Source organism: Pocillopora verrucosa, chromosome 9 (assembly GCF_036669915.1).
Source record: "Pocillopora verrucosa isolate sample1 chromosome 9, ASM3666991v2, whole genome shotgun sequence".
Classification (NCBI taxonomy): Eukaryota; Metazoa; Cnidaria; class Anthozoa; order Scleractinia; family Pocilloporidae; genus Pocillopora; species Pocillopora verrucosa.
The window spans coordinates 22,786,571-22,806,357 of NC_089320.1; the positions used below are offsets into that span (position 1 = coordinate 22,786,571).

Sequence of the window (19,787 nt, forward strand, 5' to 3'; positions counted from 1 at the left end):
GGCTGCGTTAGATCTGACGTTTAAAACTGCTATCTTTCTAAAATAACGCCCCCTTAGTGGTACTATTTTAAGAACAGGCCTAAACTATGAGTCCACTTCCAATTCTCAATCAGAGAGTACACAGCGAACGTGATAAAAGCTACCCATAATATGGATTTCACTGTTTACGATCGCGAAAAGTGCATATTAAATATACAACATTTTATTTGGCCTACATTCAAGACCTATATTTACCCAGTCCTTCCTGTGTGCCACAATGGTCGCGAATTATGTTTCATCAGCATAACAGGTTAAGGGATGGGTGATATATTCGGGTCCAGGGAGGGGTGCCTTGTTGTTTTATTGTCACTGATATCACTTTCTCTTAACAAAGAGGGGTTCAATTGAACCTCAGGCCCTTTGGTTACAAACTTGTTTGAAGTGTTTAAAATAGAGTGTTCACATCTCAAAGAAATCCAAAGATGCTATGAAAAAGTTGTTTATTTCATATCTAAACTGTTCCTCAAAGTTCCTCTTTGGAGTTTTGTTTTCCAGATCTTTTCACTGGCTGAATGTCATAATCTCCATCTCCTGCACCGTCTTCATAATCCTCTTCATACAACTCATTATTTTCTTGAAGTTTCTCCTGAGCGTGCTCCATCAGGTCACCAAGCCTGAAGTATTCATTTGTCAGGGCGCGTATGGTTTCCTAAATTGAATCAGATTCAGTGTTAACATAACAGACAAGAAGCAACTAGTCTCTGTACCGAAATTAACTCTGTAACGACAAGAATTTGAAGATAGTATTCTGACTAACTGTTGGTATTTTGAAACGTAAATTTTTGAAAGGCTCTCCCCAGCCCTAACCCAGTTCAAATTAATCAAGTGATAATTCAACCAATGCTTCTGAAACTCTTACTTTTTCTGTAAAAAGTTTCCAATAATACCAAAGCAACAAGAAAATAGAATTTATGTCGTCTTGAAAGCAAAATAATACAATTGTTGCTCTCTTTTTATATGGCAGAGTTCCTCTGATTGCACTTCTTTTCCTAGAATGGCAAAATATTTAGGTTAACTGCCCTTCTCTTTCCAGTTGCACTTACATCATCAGCTTTTACTAGTTCTTCAAGATCAGCCGAAGAGAAAGACTTGTCCTCGTCTGTGTCCATCAATTTGAAGAGCTGGGTGGTGTAACAAATAGATTTGTCGAGAATCAGGCTATGAATGTAACATTTAACTTACCAAAACCGGCTTCTACAACATTTTTAGACGAACCACGAATAAAAAACGTCCCTCATTTAAGGAAGTGAGCGTGTACAGTAAGTGCAATGATTTACGAGGAAGATGTTTGTTTCAGTATGGTGACGTTTTTTAATGGTACCTTTTTGGTTGTTGATTTCATGTCCTCGGTCCACGTCAAGATGTTATTATTACCAAAATAAGGATCCTAAAAGAAAGAAAATTTGGTAGTCACGTGATCATTACGATCAGTGCATCGCATCATTGGGCAACGTCAATTGGACTTAAGGCAAAAATGTAACGAAACAAAGCGCTATAGGAAATGATTAACGTCAGTTGCGATTTTAACAAACAAGAGCAGAGAGACTGAGAAACTTTATGAGAGAAAGATAAACGAAAACGAAAAACTTTACCGGCAAGCAAAAACCAAAGAAGTTTAAAAGACCTGCATAAAACATAGAGCTAACTAGAGCTTCTCCATTTGTCTGAAACAGGAGCCTATTACCTAGTAATGGGCTCCTTTCTGAAGTTAATTTTTCTAAAATGGTTCAATTTTATCCTTATTTCAAAATTTTTCTGATACTGTTTTTTTTTCTATTGCAATGTGTGGAAAAATAAAAAATTAAGGTTCCACTTTAATCCTTTCCAGTGCCCCTTTGTTGCTATGCTGTACTCTACATATTTTCGATACGGGTACATATCTATTTCAGTATTACCATAAAAGAAAACAATAGACTCACTATTTTCTCTTTTTTGTGGTACTATTAAAGTCGGTCAGCTGTTTCGAACGAAAATCCAGATTAACAGTTTTACATAAAAAAAATGAATACATATTGATCACATTGAAGCATTGGTAATTTTTAGTGCATCGTATATGTACCTTTCTTAGTTTTTTGACAAATGTCTTGAATGAAATGTGGTCATTCTTGCCGAGAAAGTGTTTCAAATGATTCCTGTAAGGCAAACAAAGATGCGGTTTACTCAGCACGATGAGTCCTTGGTCAGTTCTCACTGAAATTTTCCGGTTCTTAGGCGTCAGTAAAACGTTTCTTATTGCATCCACTAAGAGCAGAATTTAACGCCAAAAGCTTGCACGTTTTTATCATGTAACAGCATCTCTCAAAGGGTTAATTTACTCCTTTTTCGCACTTAGGGTAACCTGAGAAGAAAAAAGATATACTTCGTGTTTCTTCAACTTATTAAACGATCTTCAAGCAAACGAGCGCATCCTCAAAAGTAATAAAAACGGCTACTCCCATGCAAAGAAAAATTGAATCCGAAATCCTGCCTTACAAACCAAGTAAAAGTGCATCAATCCAGCTTACTTACATCAAAGTTTCCTCTGGTTGTTCGATGAGTTTCTCTAGAGTGGTGAACGTAAATTTTTCTAGGGTTTGATTTTGTTCCATTCCTTCACAATCCTTTGGAACGAAGTTTGCTTTATGCTGCCACCATAGATTAACTGCTATGTTGCGATCATATGAACGAACTTGGTGAAACCTAAAACAACCAAGAACAACACACGCCATCTACTGTTTTGGAACTGAATTTAATCACCATATGAGTTGTAAAATCTAAAGATCACAGATAATTAAGATTAAATTCAAGTCTTCTCTGTATTTATATCTACAGATAACAATTCAATAAGAGTTAAAAAAAACTGGCAAATTCAGGTCAAAGGCAACAGGTTAGGAAGTGTACCCACTTTTAAGTACTCAGTTATTTAGGGAAAAAACCTATACATTTAAGGGATAAATACATCATTTCCGGGGGACAACAGTGCCCCCTAGCCTATAAATTTTAGATCTGTTTCTTTCATTGAAGGAACACTTCTGGTAAGGTAGCAGTTTTTCTGGTACCACGAATGTACATACTCCGAATAGAGAGTTGATGACCGCACGGGAGACACCGTCACTGGTACTAATGAATTGTAATTTTTATCATTACTATTATTATTATTATCATCATCATTATTATTATTATTATCATTATTTTTCGCGTTTGAGGATCTATACACGATAATTGTCACTTAACTCAGTCATCTAGAGACTCGTTTAACGAGTGAAAGCCATGTTCACAGTCAGAATATACCACATAGGGATCACTGTCTCCAGGGGGGTGGGAATCAGAAGATTTTGTGGGGATTACTTGGTTTTCAAGAAGAAGGGAGGGGAGATCAGTCGTCGCTAACAGTACAGAGCGGGGGGGTGGGGGGGGGGGGGAAAGGGGCCTAGAGAAAATTGACTGTTAATTGACTGTTAATTTTACTGTGACCCAACCAATTTATTTTTCTGTTTGTAGGTGTATATTGTGTTTAGTCTCAGTATTCAGTTTGATTTCTATACAATTCCACCTAACGGCAACAAAAACATGGCGTTATTAGTTAGTTATTCAAGTTATTCATTTTCTAGTTACCATCTGTGAGGGATATACAAACAGTCTCCGGCTTTCAACGTCACATTGTAGTATTCGACATCAATGAGACCAGGATACTTCACAAAGTCTACTCTGAAAACAAAAATAAATACACAACATTATCAGTAGATAAAAAGGAGAAGTTCAAATATCGTGTGAGGTGCTGTAACTAGTCGTGCAAAGAAAGCATGACTCAAAGATGGATCAGGGAGATACAGAAAATATATTGATTTTTTTTCCACTCAAGGGCCTAAAGAAGCCAAGAAATATTTTAAGACAAATAATTGTTAAAACCTTCAGGTTGAATATTAACCTGTGATCCTGTCGTGTCAAGAATTTTGGTGTCAGACAAGTAACTGAAGAAACCCAAAGGTCCGAAGGAAAAGGGGTATGTATCCCCCTCCCTCCCCCCCCCCCCACCTTGACTCTCCCTTTGGTTCAGCCACTATAATCCCAAAAGCTTCTTTTCACTTTTATCCAGGTAAGTTTTATTATCTGAATTATGGCTGCCGCCAGCTTGAAAGCCTTTTATGTTATTTCGCAAATGAAAAAGTCAACTTTTCTCTCGCTGAACAGGAAAGAAAAATGAATTATTTCGGAGTACGTCTTATGTGAGACAGAGTAGGATTACCTATCAACATCAACACCAGAGTATCTTCCTTCCGGGAAGTCGATGGGAACCTGGAGAGAAAACATATATTTTACAGTTTGTCACGATCAAATGTTATTAGTTGAAAAGTCATAGCTCCTGATTTATTATCAATGAGCACATGTTTCCGTATCACTTCCTTTTACGTAGAACTATAAAGTAAATGAATTATACAGTATAGAGATGTTATTTACGTCCATCCGTTTATATCACCTTGAAACTTGAAATTTATGGGTGCAGCAAAATCTATCTGCGTGTCAAAACCCGGATGCACGATTTAAAACTGAAACTAAATGTATTGGCTAAATTTTTGAGCGGATTCAGCAAGAAAGAGTACTACTGTCAAAAAGGTTGGTCGGGAACGAAACATCAACATCAACGTCCTTGTGGTGATTGAAAAATGTGCTCTCGAAATATCACTCATTAAAATCTATAAAAAGTATAAAAAGTCTTTGCTAAAGCAAGATTGGTGTAATCGTGTCAGGTAAGCAAATATGCCGCGTCTAAAACTGTAGGGGAAGATCCGGTAAAATTCCTAATCATCCACCTCACGTCCAGTGTCATGAGAGTCTTCCAATATGTTAATAATATTCGGAGCGCACAGCTTTCCTTGAGCTTTGCTCTCGGAAACCTGTTTCTTTCGGAACAGAAAATGTCCGTGGACAAATATCTGAGCACTTTCCCACCCCGAATGGAAGCTATGGTTTAATTACTTAAACATAAAAAAGTCAAAATATAAATCAGTGGAGGAGGTATCGCAGCCCTCACTTTACGAACGATAAACCAGGCAGCTTTTATCGTTTTTTATCAAAGCAATATCATGTTCTCACTTCCTACCACATGTTTATACTTGTGATAATCTATGAATAATAATTCCTTTGTTCCAGCAAACAAGCAGTTGATGTTTTCCAGTCCATCGTCAAAATGTAGAACAGACTTAGTTCCTCCGCTGCTAAACCACATCACCTAAAACACATCCATCAAAGAAAGATTCATTTTATGGTTTCCAAAGAAACAGAAATATAAAACAAGAGGTTAAACTCACAGCATCAGTTAACATGTCCGACGTTTCTGTTACATCACGGCACAACAGAGGAGAGGGAAGAAGAACATCGCTTCTAGGAAAGAAAGAAAATTTGAAATTGAGAGCAAATATAACTCTGTCATTTAAATGTAATTCTACCTTAAACTATAAAGAAATCACAAAATTATTATTACAACATCAAATACTTTAGCACGAAGAACAAATAATTTGTCTTGTTTAATGCTACATGTAATTGATATTTCCTATGCGTCGGAGCAGGTGTATTGGGAAGAGCGGTATAATATTATTACGAGATGAAATTATTTTGAGAGCTTAAACGATGCCGTTTTTTTTCTAATTTGTTGAGCTTAGGATGTATTCAAATGACTTTGGTAGTCCTAAAACCACCGCAGGTGTTTTCGATTCTACGATGTAAACCTGTCACTGAGATCGGGCTAGACAGGAATCCCAAACTAACTGACGTAAATACAAAAATGCAAGAAGATAATGACGTGTCTCGTATGTATTGGCCCGGTCGAAACAGCACGAAGAAGCATAGTTTTTAACTAAATGAGAGTAGTGAAATTGCTAATAAAACAAATAACATAAAGCAGAGAAAACAATCGCCACAAAATTGGCTTAAACTTACTTCATTTAAACTTACTTCATAAACTCGGGAACAGAGCTCACCATATAGATTTCTTTCTCCTTGTAACCTTCAACGAATTCGCTGAAGGGAACTTCCTCGTAAGGTGCTGTCCGTTCCTCTTTCTTTCTTTTCTCTACTTGTATTTTTTCTTTGCTCGCTTCGGGACGAGACAAGAAGTATTCATCAGTCCATTTATAGAAAGCTGTCGACAATTTTGCGGCGTTTTGAATGAGAACTGGCTTGCTAGGAACCACATATGTCTCAAAGAAGGTTTTTGGGTCGGGATAATTCTGGATTACTTCCAAAGAGTGCTTTGTGTTTCTTGAACCAAGCGGTTCTAGATGACCGGGTATTGAAGCGCTATCTTGGGTCTCGACTCCGTCGGTTTCTGAAGTTCTCACGAGCAATAAACACGACGATAACAAACTGAAAATCGTAAAGAGAAGCCAAGAGAGAGATCTCATGGTTATATGCTCTAATCGAAAGATCGTCCGAGCAAAGTATTCCTAAGAAGAGATAAATTTATTAATAGGGAGTCGAATATTGGACTAGGGATTGACTTTGGTGTTCACGTCACGAAAACTTTGAGATTGCGTTATCAGTATGCTTCGAAAAGTTTGAAAACAGTTTCAAATTTTATCAAAACGTTCACGTTTTCTGACTGTTTAGGCGTTGAGCTGGAATGTTTGGCTGTTATTTGACACTTTTCAAGAGCCTTGGTGAGTTTTCAATGTGTCTTAAGTGGTTCCTTAATAATTTTTTTCTGGAAATGGTTATTTTCTTCACATGAAGCTTTATCATATTAATTTTTTACTTATCGGTAAGTTTCTAACTTATTCTGCTCTGTTCTGTAAGTGTGATATCAGGAAGTAAGTCATATCCTTTCATTGATTGCTTTAGCCGAGAGTGATCCACGCTGGACACTTTTTAAAGTTTACAAGTCGTACATTTGAAGGACTTAAGACGTGCATTTTAAGGACTGTTTACCATCCCAAATGTCATGTGAGGTCATTTAAATTTAATAAGATGAGGCAATTCACCGGTCGTCTTTCACATAGCGTGCTTCATCGTAAAGTTATGTAGCTTTCAACACAGCGTCCGGGGTCCAGTTACTCATATAGTAATCCAATATTGCACTCATTTCTGTGTTGTGTTTTAATGATCTTGCACTCATACTTTGATATGTGCCACTGTTTTCCGATTTTGATGACTGAATTTTTGAAAGGAACCTGTTCAATTTTGGCAGCCTGAGCTGGTTATAATTTCTATGGTGCTATATTCATCAAAATTCAGCCTCAGGACTTTCGTTATCCACCTGTTTTAGTATGCGGGTGTTTATTGCAAATCATACGAATTCTCATAAGATGTCTGTTCCACCAAAGTAAGTTCGCGTGGTTGAGCAACCAGGACCAAGTGTTTCCAAACTAAATATAGGTTGAATGCAATATCTGGGATATATTTGTCTACTTACGAGTGAAAAATATTGCGCGGATTTTTTGTGGGAAAGGAAACGTACTACAAAAACCAATATCGACCACAACACTGCAAGGTATTTACATAGATTGTGATCATTCATAATAAGTGAACTAGGAAACATTTAGAAGAAGAAACCACCACGTGCTAAACAAACAAAACGAAAAAAAGCTTGCTGTTCCATGGTATTCAGATTCGGATTAAGGATCTGGTAGACCTTTGGGTGTCCCGAAACATTATTACAGTGCAACCACCATAAATGGAAAGTTTATGAAATGTGCTATCCAGCAAAACTTGTTTCATCTTGGTTTCATCTAATTGTAAATTTCCAAAGGCGTGATATCTGGTTCATCACCCGATCGACCTGAACGGCTGCAAATATGATCATGCTCGAGACACTGGTGTCTTGAGCTTCGTCAGTTTCATATATATTTAGGCCATAGCTTGGAGTAACCCCACAAAGATCCATTTCGAAACTTGACTTCACATCCCGATCAAAATTAAACTGCCAATCTGCCCCCGGACCTACCAAATTCCTGCAGCCCTTTGCTTATCAGCTAGCCCAGTTTTCGCTCTTGGAGGGTCTGGTTCATTTTAGTAGAGTGCATGAAAACGATGAAAGTCGACAAGAGATTATAGATAGTTCATATACTCTTGATAATTTGGTATAATCAACGGGTTGATAACGTAAATTCGCCACCGTAAAACGTTTCAAAGCTGACGTTTCGAGCGTCAGCCCTTCGTCAGAGCGAATGACGAAGGGGCAACGCTCGAAACGTCAACTTCGTCTGAGTCCCCTAAGGAATCGAGCCTCAGATCTTCGGATTCCGGGCTCTGAAGCTCCACCACTGAGCCACAGAAACTCTATGATGAGCGAGGTCTGTTTCGAAGTTACATATGAAGCCCGTCCTGCATACTGCTAAGATCCGCAATGTCGATAGCGTCATGTTTGTAAATAGGATAAGAGAGATGGTAAGTTTTGAGCTCGGTAAAGAAATAGAGAAAGGTGTTTTCACTAGAATTCATTTCTTGTCTCTAAAGAAATGTTCTTCAACAATTAGGTCACAACGGGAAAATCTCAAACCTCAGCCTAGCCAGCCGTATTGACCTCTCGGTGAATACGGCAAGGCCTCAGTTTTAGATTTTCCCGGATCGACTTCGCTTTTCCTTTCGCATATGGCTTTTTGCTCACGGAAAATGAGTAAAAATGATGTGAGCCTTTGTCGCCTGTGGGTAAGATTAATGTATTGGGAAACAGAGATGAGATCGCATCTCTTTATATCAAACTGACATCGGCAATAAGAAACTACATTAGGAAAACACAAGGCTTTTCACCCCAAGCTAAAAATGAAATCGACATATCCCGGCCAACGCCCTGATTTAGCCTTTAAACTCTTGACTCCAACCAGTTCAATAGGCCATTTTACAGTTGTGTGCTTGGTTGCCAAGCCTTTGAACAGGAGTGAAGCTAAGGTTGACCTTGTTATGGTACTAATAAGATACATAAAAAAAATTACTCAGTTCTGATTGGTTAAGATAAATGCAGTTTTCAGGTAATTAAATGCAGAAGTGGGTTAATTCAGTGCAAAGAAGTAACAAACCGGACTGAACAATTCCTTGAACTGTTAAGCCCGACTTTGAACTTTTTTGCGCCTTAAATATGAAAACATTATTCTATATTATTGTTTTGATCGCACGCGGTTGTATTGACCGAAAAAAAAAACACGAAATTGCACGAGCTTGTAGTGAAATTTTGTTAGTCTTTGAAAAAATTTACTCGTGCTTAGTTATTCCAAAATGCACTCGAAATCATGTGATTGCCCACACAAACCTCGCTGCTTCTTGTCATCATGCACTAGATGCCTCACTCCAAATCAAAGGCCTGGCTACTAAGTACACAACTGTAAAAGATGACTCATTGCCGTTACGAAAAGAGATCATGATTAAAAATAAATAAACAAACGATAAATAGTTAAAAGGATAATTTAAGCTAAATGAGGGAGTTCTGGTTTTTGTTTTCGTTTCATTCTCCTTTTTGTTTTTCTTGTTTTGTTTTGTCTTATTTTCTTACATTATTTTTTTTTTCAAAGGTACCATTCACTCAGTCCCTCTGATTAGAATCCCATTCCTCTACTTTTTTTGCGCATGGGCACGACGATGAGAGGCGCTAGGAATCTTACTTGAGCTTTTCTTGCGGGACACGTGTTGTGAAGATTAGGTGAGTGAAAAGCCATTCATCTTATTCCAATCTGTTATCAATGGTTTAGACTAAAGACTAAACCAAACTAAAGACTTTAGACTAAAGCAGGCGTAAGGTCGCCGTTTTCGCCATGGATCATGACCTGCTGTTAGACTTTAACACGCGAACGTTAATAGCCGGTGGAGGAATTGAATTATTCTTGCTTAGACTCATAATTAGTTCCAGTAGGGGGCCATTTTAAACAAAAAGTAACAAATGAAAGTGCTTCTGCATAATGGTTGTAAAAATTGGGTAGTATGACCATCAAGTGAGTGAACACTGCCTGAACACCAGCTCTTTGAGTAGGTCAGTCGCCATAATAAACAATACGTCAGCTTGTGTTCTGCGATTTCATATTAGAATTTTAAGTACGTTCTGTATTGTTACGTTAGAAGTCTTTCGGTAAATTTCCATGATTACATTTTTCCCTGAGGAGTCTTAAAATCCAACCTTGAGCCTAAAAGTATTATTTATTGAAATACACTCTATTTAAAAAATTTGGCTGCCATTTTCGATTATTTATAACCTTATTGATCGTAGAAATGACGCCAACAATGTTCAAACTGATGTGACACCATGAGGCACACGGAAAAAGTTCTATACGTATTATCTTCGTTATTTAACAATTTTTCTCCTGCAAAGAACAAACTTTGGCCGAAAGCTTTCGAGATTTTAACAAAACATATCTTTAAGTTACATCTTGAGGTGATCACTGCAAATAATTTTTTCTGTTTTGGAGTTGGGGTCATAACGGAACACTCACTGACTTGCTTTAGGGGTAACAGTGAGGTTTGTTTTCCTTGGGCTTATCATTAATTACTTGTCGTTGAATAATTTCTAATTTGAAGTTGAGGGGAATACGTATATACGTATTATCTTCGTTATTTAACAATTTTTCTCCTGCAAAGAACAAACTTTGGCCGAAAGCTTTCGTGATTTTAACAAAACATACCTTTAAGTTACATCTTGAGGTGATCACTGCAAATAATTTTTTCTGTTTTGGAGTTGGGGTCATAACGGAACACTCACTGACTTGCTTTAGGGGTAACAGTGAGGTTTGTTTTCCTTGGGCTTATCATTAATTACTTGTCGTTGAATAATTTCTAATTTGAAGTTGAGGGGAATATTTAGCTATTATTGCATGAGCACACTTCAGATATGAGATGGTAAGTAGCTAACCAAGTTAATAATAGCACCAAGTTGGCTTTAACCAGTCTCTTATTCCCCAGGCTGGAATGGAAAAATTGTTTTACTACATTTCATTTAATTCTGAATGTTTAAATTTTAAGTGCATTTCCATCTAAGGTGACTCAGAATACAAGCTAATAACCAGAGTTGGGTGAATCAATCAGAACAATAGATGTACAAAATTAATAATCAACAATATATACTGATTGTGAGGTGATTAATTTTTCAGGTGATCATAAGAACAAAAAGCACAAATTTATTTTATTTTCTTACATTTAACTTCTCTCACATCAAAAATAGGAAAATGGAGTGTGGTGTGTAGATCATACAACCAATCTGAAGGGGACATGACAGTAGCAAAGAGAAAATGGAACAAGATTATTTGAAATGGCAATGTTAATAATTGTTTGCCCTGAAATTTCTAACACAAGTTTGTTTATGATTTCCACTTTTAATTGTGAAATATATGCTTTCAATTTTCTGAACCCCTGGTTTTTGGATAAGGTTGTGTTCAGCCTGAGTCCTCTTAGGCATAAATATCGATGTGTGTTTTGCAATATACAAAATTATTCTTGATGTAAAGGAGTAATATTTTTTTAAATAGAAATTTGTCAGAAGAATCAAACCAAAAAATAAAGGATTTTTAAGGATTGATGAGTTGGAGATTGTCGATGACTCTTGAAAAAAAATCCTGATCATATTTTTGTAGAGGTGAAAATTGTTGCACAATTCCTTTTATGGTCAGTTTCAAAGAAAGATAAACATGCATTGTTATAATGATCTGTTGGTTTTTTGGATGGGGAACAATTTCCCACCGTGGGAGGCATCGCCCCCTTCTTGTACTGATTGATGCATTTTTTTATCCCTGTAAAATATGATGAAGGGTTTTCCTAAGAATGAATGGAGATGGTAGGTGTGCTCTAATTGGGCAAAATCGTATTGTTTACCATACCAATAAACCATTGCTATCTTACAAAAGCAATGAACTGCATGTTCACTTGCCTGATTATGTGATTGTTATGCTCAGTTAAGGATACATGTGCAGTGCAATACTGAGGAATCTCCTTAACAAGCATACCAATTCACTGTACATCTTGGGAGAACTTGAGACCAGTCTGTAAATCACTTGCTTTTGGTTTGTGACTTAACTTCCCAGTGTTGTTTTTTGCTAAATATATGTCTTGGGATTTGTACCAAAACAAAAAGAATTTTATTATCCAGTATGCAGAACAAGGCTGAATAGTTTAACATAGTTGAATTTATCTCAATGGTTTTGAAACTTTTGCATGTGGCAGGGTCAGGATTAGTTTATACTTTTGCCACTTTGAAAAAGGGTATGCAAAAGATTTGCTGTGTTCACCAGTGAGATATCTTCATTTAATTAAACTACTTTATTAAAGGATAAGTTCTTTTAAAAAATTGTTGACAAACAATTTTTATTCCTACACAGATATTTTGGTGGCCTCTAGTTACACAACAGCTTGATAAGGAGGTCATACAAGTGAAAAAATGAGACTGAGGAAACGTAGATTACTAGTTCGCATGGTACTTTTACTTGTTCTTGTGGGGCTTTATGTAGAGATAAATTTACAAAGTTATTCTTACTACAAGAACTGGTTTTGGAGACCTGTTGTCAAGTGTGAAAACAGTGAAGAAGAATTAAATGCACTAGTTGACCTCACGTATCAAATTCACATGATTTTAAATAAAATGAAAGTAGGCCATTGGCTAATGTATGGTTCGATATGGGGAGCCTTACGGATTGGCAGACCCCTCCCATGGGACAATGATGTGGATATTGGATTTTATGGAGAAGAAAGATTTGCACATATGACCTTAAATGAATTTATCGCTCCCTTCAAAGCTGCAGGACTTAAAGTGAAAAACAAATGGATTCAAAGTGGAACCATTGTCATTGAAAAAGAGGGTCTTCCACTAACCGTAGACTTATTTGCATTCTACAATCAAGGAGGAGTTATGAGAAGAAGAGGATTAGAGTCTTGGATTTTTGCTCTGAATTATCGCACTCATCACTCCTTTCCTGCTAAGCTAGTTGAACCAGAACTTCCTCAAGCAAAGTTTGGCTTCTTCAATATCTCAATTCCTAAAGGAGGGATTGAAATTATGAAGCACCTATACCCCTATAACTGGTGGAAAGAAGTTCCCCCAGTTGGGTGTTGAGCATAGAAGTCAACATAGGAAAGTTTTTAATTAACTTTAACCCTTTACACCAGTCATCAGCAAAAAAAAAAATTTCCACACAGTTCTCTGTGAATTGCCCATGGTACCAACCAGGAGAATTTGCAACTTGGAGGGTCAGTTTTTTGTTATTATTCTTGTGTCCATAATGTTTAATTTAAGCAGTGATACTGCAAGGAGATTAGAAAGTAGTCACTCTTTGGGATTGAAGGGTTATGATTTCCTCTATTGTGTAGATTTTAATGATCTACAGAGGCAGTGTGGCTGAGTGGTTAGGGTGCTGGTCATGTAATCTGCTGGCCTGAGGTTCAAGTCCTCCACCCTGCTATTTGTTAGATTTGTTCTCAGTTATTCCAAGTTCAACTTCTTGGCAGCGCTTTGTACTTAACCAACTGGTCTGTCTCCAGTAAGTTGGGATTTTTTAAACATTTGTTTATTTATAATGTTTTTCTCAATTTGTTTGTATTGGCCCTGAAAAGCACCATTGGGGAAGTGGTCAATTGATGTAATTATAATTATTTTTTTAAATGGGAAAGATTGTTATATTCTGTCTAATGAGATTGAATTTTTTAAAAAAATTACCGTCATTATTATTATTAATAATACAATCATGTAATTTTTCAACACTTATTTAGAGTGTAATCTTTGTTTGATCTCTTTAAAAATTATTTATCACACAAGTCTAAAAGCAGTGCTCCAAGCTGGGACTGTTCTGGTGGCCTGAGAGAAGAAATTTTGGCCAATGAATTGGCAGCAATGGTCTCCAGTTTGGCTCCCAGTCTTTAATCACCATGAAGCTGATCACTTAGGGCTGGTTATTTAAACAAAATTAAGCTGTAGTCTAACAAAAATTGGTCCAAAGCCATCTTCAATTTAGCTGAACCTTTTCTCTGAACATTTGTTTTAGTGAAAAGGGTCAAGAGGGCCAAAAGGTATCAATGGAAGGACATTCTTTTCATTAAATCAACCCTCTTAATAGATAAACTAACAGTCGCTGAGTTAAATAACCAGCCCATGGAGTTAATGGTTGTAAAGTGAGGTTAACTTTTATTTACCATACTATTGATGCTTAATTGTTTAGTTCTGTGTTTAAAATATGCCATGATCTTCCTATGCAATTGAGATGGGGATTAACCCAAGAAATGAGTACAAATTTGCATGTTACTAAGACTAGAGGTTTGTTTAGTGGTACGTGTATATACTACCAATCACCTCTATTTGGTGCAAAAACATTTTAACATATTTGTCCTCAGATATTAGATGTTCTGAGAGGTGAACAATTTTGCAAGAGCTAAGCTTGAGAAAAACTGTGAGCTTTTGGCCATGTCACTTTTAATTACTTCAAGGCATGTTATGTAATTTAATGTAAATAAATTTTGTCATTGTACACTACTATTGCATTGTATTGTTAATTAACACTCAGCTGGCAGAGGCTTTTTTGCATGGACAAAATGAAGATTAGAAACAATTCCACAGAAACAGTTTGAGAAAGTGGACAATTGTCATGCTCCATTTTTCAAGAAAGTTGGGCTCAGGGTTCTATGTTGTAAAGTGTACAGGTCTAAAAGATCCAAAAACTCTCAAAGTTTCCAATGTTGGTGGTTTTGACTTTATCCTCATCCTCTTACACTACCTGTTGTCGTTTCATGTTTGTCTGATTTTGTAAATCTCACATACAATTTCAGACTGAATTGGACTCAGCTTGTCCTACTAGCATTACTGGAACTTATTTTTGAAAAGGGAATTAAACATTATAACATCTAAGACCTCTCCCAACCTGTGTGATTAACATTTTACCATGACCTTCGACAAAAATAACAAAGTTAGAAATTTGAAGTTATGGGAAATCTGGACTTGATGGGGAGGGCTTGGAGACTACAGCATCCACGTTACACTGATAATTAGGTTAAATGTTGCCCAACTTAATGATTGCCAAAGATCATTTTTGGCTTGTTTAACAGTAATGCTAGCAAAAAGAGGGGAAGATCATTTCTTTAAGAAGGGGTAACCAATCATGCAACATATTGGACACACAACACATCATTGGCTAAGTTGTAACATGTTTGTTTTCTTGAGCTTGAACAGATATTATATAAAAGGGAAATAGCTTTAGACCATTTATTACCTAAAATGAACATTGTCCAACCAGAAGTTATCAAGAATGAACAAAGTTTAGTAAAAACAAAATTCCCATCAGAATGGCTATACAACAATCATGGTAACAGCCATCCATATCCAAACTGCTTGATCCTAAAAGCAACCACAGCTAAGGTATAAGATTATTCATCTTACACAAAATCAGTGCGAGCTGTAGTAATCTTCCCATGCAGGTGTTTTGAATCTTTTCATTAATTAGATTCTTTCCTCTATGTGTTCTATGTACTAATCTACTTGCTTGTGTGTGTGTGTGTGTATGTGTTTTTTTTTTTGTTCTGCACTAAGGTGTAATTATTTTCACTGCTTAGCCAGGAAATGAATAACAGTGAGTACACAAGAGAGAGGGCTTGGAGACTACAGCAATGAGCCCTTGCTCATACCAAGCAGCTCTCTACAAGTTTTAGTCTCTCCACAAGTCAAGTCTCTCCACAAAAAAAAACAGATATTACTCAAGTGAAGTTGGAAAACCTTTAAGCTTTCTAGAACAGAAGTTAATCATTAATTTGATGGCTAAAACTTCACAAATTTTGGTAAGAAATGGTCTGGAGAATTTTCCAAAATACATATCACAGTTCAGTTCACATCAACTGTGTAGATGCCTGTCAATTAAATACTGTTTTTGAAAGAAACTTGGACAACCTTTCATTAATGTATAAAATCTGGAATCAGGTTTAAATTATAGAACTGCAAGCAAAAGCAAATTTCAAAAGCACTTTTAAAAGATCTGTAAATTTGTCAGTGGAATACAAGTGGGCTTGCTGGTATTTTTGTTCACAACAAAAGGCAGATAATGCAACTTAGGTCAGAGACCAAATGTTACAGTGCATAAAATGGTACAGAGCTGTGTTTTTCACTGATCAAGAATTACAAAAACAAATCACTTATTTACTACCAGACATTGATTATTTTCAATGACTTGTTCACACATGTCTGTCCTAAGATTGTCGTAGTTTAGCCAGCCTCTGTGACAACTCATCCTGCAAAGATTGAATGAAGTACATTGTAACAATGTTTGATTATTTTAATATTAATTAACTTAATCTAAAATTAACAAGGGTGAATCACGCCTGTAACTGAAAAGCAAGTTAAATTACTGGTACATAATTATAAATTATTGTAAATAATACCAGTAACCATTATATGACACCTAAACACAACATTTCTGTGATCCCAACATCATTCATGATTACTGATATCACAGAGTTAATCTAATGCTGGTAATTGTTATAAATCAGATTGAGAGTGCATCTCTTTATTGAGAACTCAGGAACTGAAATATAACTATGAGTATTACAGCTGAAGATTTTAACTACAGAACCTAAACTTCGTGGAAGTGTAACATGTACAGTAGTTTACCTGCTCTGCAGACGCAGATGAAGCTGTACCAATTGGCTGACTTTGTTGTCCAGCTGGTAGTTCCATGTTGAGTTCCAAGCTATTTGGAGAAGATAGGATTTTGAAACATCATGTTTAAGATCAACAATTGAGAGTTACACTCATTTGATAATTGAACATTCATCCAACATAACATGTACTACACATTCATGAAAACTGGAATAGTGTATATGCAAGAAAAATTATATCACCTTGATAGCATAAATTTTCATGTTATACAAATTTACATAACTATAAAATAGTCATTAAGTAAAAATTAACCCTGAGTTTTCTTCCACTGTTGTAAGTTTGATTGTAGTCATAAGAACCAGTATGGTAAAGGAATAATTTCACTTTGCCAGAGAAGGGGAAAGCAATTTAATTATTACACCAATTCATTTTACTTACCCAGCTTCATCAGCAACCTGCTGCATAAGACTATCAACTTGTCCCTACAAATTATAAAGAACAGCACAAAAACGAGAATCGTGATATTATTGGTATCTTCAGTAGGTAAGAGCATTTGTCTTAGTCCAAGTTTAGGCAGTCCTATTGTGATGGACATATTTGTGGTTTTCCCTTTTCAGAACATGAGAGTGTATCAACAACTAAAAATAAGTCTTGTACAGTGCATAGCTTTGGACTGATTGGAGTCTACAAGACATGTTGTTTTTATGAAATTTTTGTCAATGAATGTACTTGAATCAGCATTGTAAGCCAGTGACGGCTGGGACCCATACCAAGGACTAACACTATAGCATGACATTCATGTGTTAACATATCAAAGATGTTCTTCACTGAAATCCTTTAGCCACAGACACCTTAACAATTGGCCTAATGACACTCAGAATGTTATCATCTTAAATTTTAAATGTTAAGAACAGGTGTTGGAACCACCTCAAATTTGCAAAAAAGTAAGGTGCTCTGAACTAAGACATGACACCACATAAGACATAAGACATGATAGCAAATTCTTCACACCTCTAAGGGCTGTTTTCTTTAAAGGATCTAAGTGTACTTGCAGTGTAACAGTACAGATAATAAATTCAATGCATGATAGAACATAGCTTCACCTGTGGCACTGTCAGTGTTGTAGTGTCACTCATTGCATTCTCCATATAACTTGACTGAACATCCAGATGTTCAAACTGTTGTTCAAACTTGTCCATCAGAGCAGACACCTGTTGTTAAATATTCAACAATCAAATGAAGGGGAGTTATTAACTATTCAAGAATCATGAATGAGTTTTGGTAAATTGAAGAGAAACTTATCCTAAATCCTTGAGGGGACCTGCATTAGATTTATTCTGACTATTATGCTGGGGTTTGCAGGACTAACGTTGGATACTTAAACCATACTTTGAAAACCAAAAACAGATTATCAATAAGCAAATGAAGGACCAGAGCTTCCATACAGCTTTAGATTTTTTGTAATAGAGACACACCTTTTCTAAATTCATGGATTTCATTGCTGAATCCATTGACTTCACTACACCTGCCATTGAGCCTGTCACCTGGAAATTACAAAAGTAACAATAACACAGTCAGTATCAAACACAGCCAGCATCAATCACAGTCTAAGAGATTGAACTAAATAGATTTAAAGACATCCATAAAAATTTACTTCATACTTCAACTTTAAATTACAACCAGTAATTAAAGTGATATTGGAATTATCACGCTTTGCATATTATAACTCAACTTATATTAACTAACAATTATACCTGTTTCATAGTAACAGCACTCTGCACTCGTGATGCAGTAGCATCAATTCTTGAACTCATTCGCATAAAATTCAGAGCCTGCAATGAAAATGATTGTTGAAATCTCATTACATTGCTATTAAAGGATAGCATACCTTCTTCAATGAAACTTTTCATGAGCTTTAATTGACCCAAGGTCTTCATAACTTTTAAGTTAATTTCCATGACTGGTCATTATACATTAAACATTTCTTAAGTGTATATTCAAATTTGTACTATTTTCAAACAAAATAAACATTGACTTGTCTTGTCTCTCTCATTCTAATCAATTTATTAGTACTGAAATACAAAAACATGGGTGAAAATTACTAGAAAGTATGGTCCAGAGGTTATCTTTAATTACATCTTACATAGTGTCTCATAGAAAGTTTTTATCTCTAACACTACCACTACTGATTATTTGATATATAGTCAGAATTTGATAAATGGTTTGATTACCTGATTCTTTTGTCTTATGGCATTTTCTGCATGTATTTTTGCTCCCTCTATATTCCCTTTTTGGATAGCCTGAAGATAACATTTACAAGTTGTAATAGTTTTCAGCAGAAATCAAATGTAGAGAATATAGGATGTTAAACCAAAAAAATTTTACAGAAATCTCTATTTTGAGAGTTGAAAAAACTATTACTTTGGCTCAAGGACTGATTAAGGCCATGCATGAAATATACAGCTTGAGTAGGCGTCCAATGGTTTTGATTCCAGCCGTGTTTTTCAAACAGCTGAGTTCAATCATAAAATACCCGATACCTTTTTTAACTTTAGTTTTTCCGCTTTTTCTTCTTTTTCACACTTCTTGGATTTTCTTTCTAAATCCTTTGCTGCAAACTGATATATTAAAATGTGGTTAGTACTATTTCAATTGAATTTTACCAAACTTCTAATTAGGAACCTCAATCGTTCAAATTTGAAACAAATATACTCACCTTTAAATTAAAAAGATGTTCTTGAATTTTGAAAGGCAGAGTTAAGGATCAGATATAGCTCATAACAGTGACAAACTACAAGTCGAACCCTTGATTTTGTCTCAGAAAGGGCATATTGCCATGTTCACAAAGTGTTTTGTGTCTTTCTTAAATAGAAAGTGTGAACTTGGCTCGGACAACTTACATAGAATTTCAGAGTGAAAGAACTATATTAAGTCTATAAATGAGAATACTATGCAATAAAAAGAAAAAAATCACACATTAGCTACAGCAAACTAGTGGAGCAAGTTGCAAGTATTCCTTAATATCTATTCTGTCTCTGGAGAGTGTTCGATTGGTTGTTGGTCAAGGATACTTTCCATCTGGCTGGCCATGATCTCTGGATTATTCAGCAAGAAGAATGAAAGTTCAAACAACCAAATCTGCTCGTAACTCTTTGAAAGTGGCTTTTCTCAGCGAATCGATTTCGAATTTCCTCTACTGTGTTTTCATCTCCAAAATGGTCGTGTGATGTCA

General features: G+C 36.0%; 3 protein-coding genes and 1 pseudogene across 3 annotated transcripts; 2 read left to right on the forward strand and 2 right to left on the reverse strand.

Annotated features, from left to right (window-relative positions):
- The window catches only part of LOC136283584 (uncharacterized), a 215,570-nt pseudogene that overhangs the window by 100,035 nt on the left and 95,748 nt on the right, over positions 1-19,787 (forward strand).
- On the reverse strand, positions 338-6,453 carry LOC131777605 (bifunctional peptidase and (3S)-lysyl hydroxylase Jmjd7). The gene is made up of 10 exons (XM_059093917.2): positions 5,971-6,453; positions 5,328-5,400; positions 5,120-5,248; positions 4,265-4,314; positions 3,634-3,726; positions 2,548-2,718; positions 2,099-2,171; positions 1,361-1,426; positions 1,083-1,160; positions 338-688 (listed from the first exon to the last, which is right to left on the reverse strand). Exons 1-10 carry the CDS (start codon positions 6,417-6,419, stop codon positions 503-505), a joined length of 1,368 nt encoding a protein of 455 aa, XP_058949900.2. The 5' UTR covers positions 6,420-6,453; the 3' UTR covers positions 338-502.
- LOC131777603 (ribitol 5-phosphate transferase FKRP-like) lies at positions 9,562-13,169 on the forward strand. Its single transcript, XM_059093915.2, has 2 exons — positions 9,562-9,646; positions 12,306-13,169. Exon 2 carries the CDS (start codon positions 12,365-12,367, stop codon positions 13,034-13,036), a length of 672 nt encoding a protein of 223 aa, XP_058949898.1. The 5' UTR covers positions 9,562-9,646; positions 12,306-12,364; the 3' UTR covers positions 13,037-13,169.
- Positions 15,159-19,783, reverse strand: LOC131777600 (charged multivesicular body protein 1b-like). Its single transcript, XM_059093912.2, has 10 exons — positions 19,627-19,783; positions 19,272-19,291; positions 19,096-19,173; positions 18,787-18,855; positions 18,310-18,387; positions 18,031-18,099; positions 17,659-17,766; positions 16,994-17,037; positions 16,568-16,646; positions 15,159-16,188 (listed from the first exon to the last, which is right to left on the reverse strand). Exons 1-10 carry the CDS (start codon positions 19,643-19,645, stop codon positions 16,147-16,149), a joined length of 606 nt encoding a protein of 201 aa, XP_058949895.1. The 5' UTR covers positions 19,646-19,783; the 3' UTR covers positions 15,159-16,146.

Coding starts and splice junctions, on each gene's coding strand:
- LOC131777605 (XM_059093917.2), bottom strand. CDS start 6,419: ATGAGATCTCTCTCTTGGCTTCTCTTTACGATTTTCAGTTTGTTATCG. Junction 5,249..5,327: donor CGGACATGTTAACTGATGCT/GTGAGTTTAACC, acceptor GATGTGTTTTAG/GTGATGTGGTTTAGCAGCGG. Junction 2,172..2,547: donor CAACCAGAGGAAACTTTGAT/GTAAGTAAGCTG, acceptor TTTGCCTTACAG/GAATCATTTGAAACACTTTC.
- LOC131777603 (XM_059093915.2), top strand. CDS start 12,365: ATGAGACTGAGGAAACGTAGATTACTAGTTCGCATGGTACTTTTACTT.
- LOC131777600 (XM_059093912.2), bottom strand. Junction 18,856..19,095: donor AAAAACTAAAGTTAAAAAAG/GTATCGGGTATT, acceptor TGTTATCTTCAG/GCTATCCAAAAAGGGAATAT. Junction 16,647..16,993: donor CAGGTTGCTGATGAAGCTGG/GTAAGTAAAATG, acceptor TTCTCCAAATAG/CTTGGAACTCAACATGGAAC.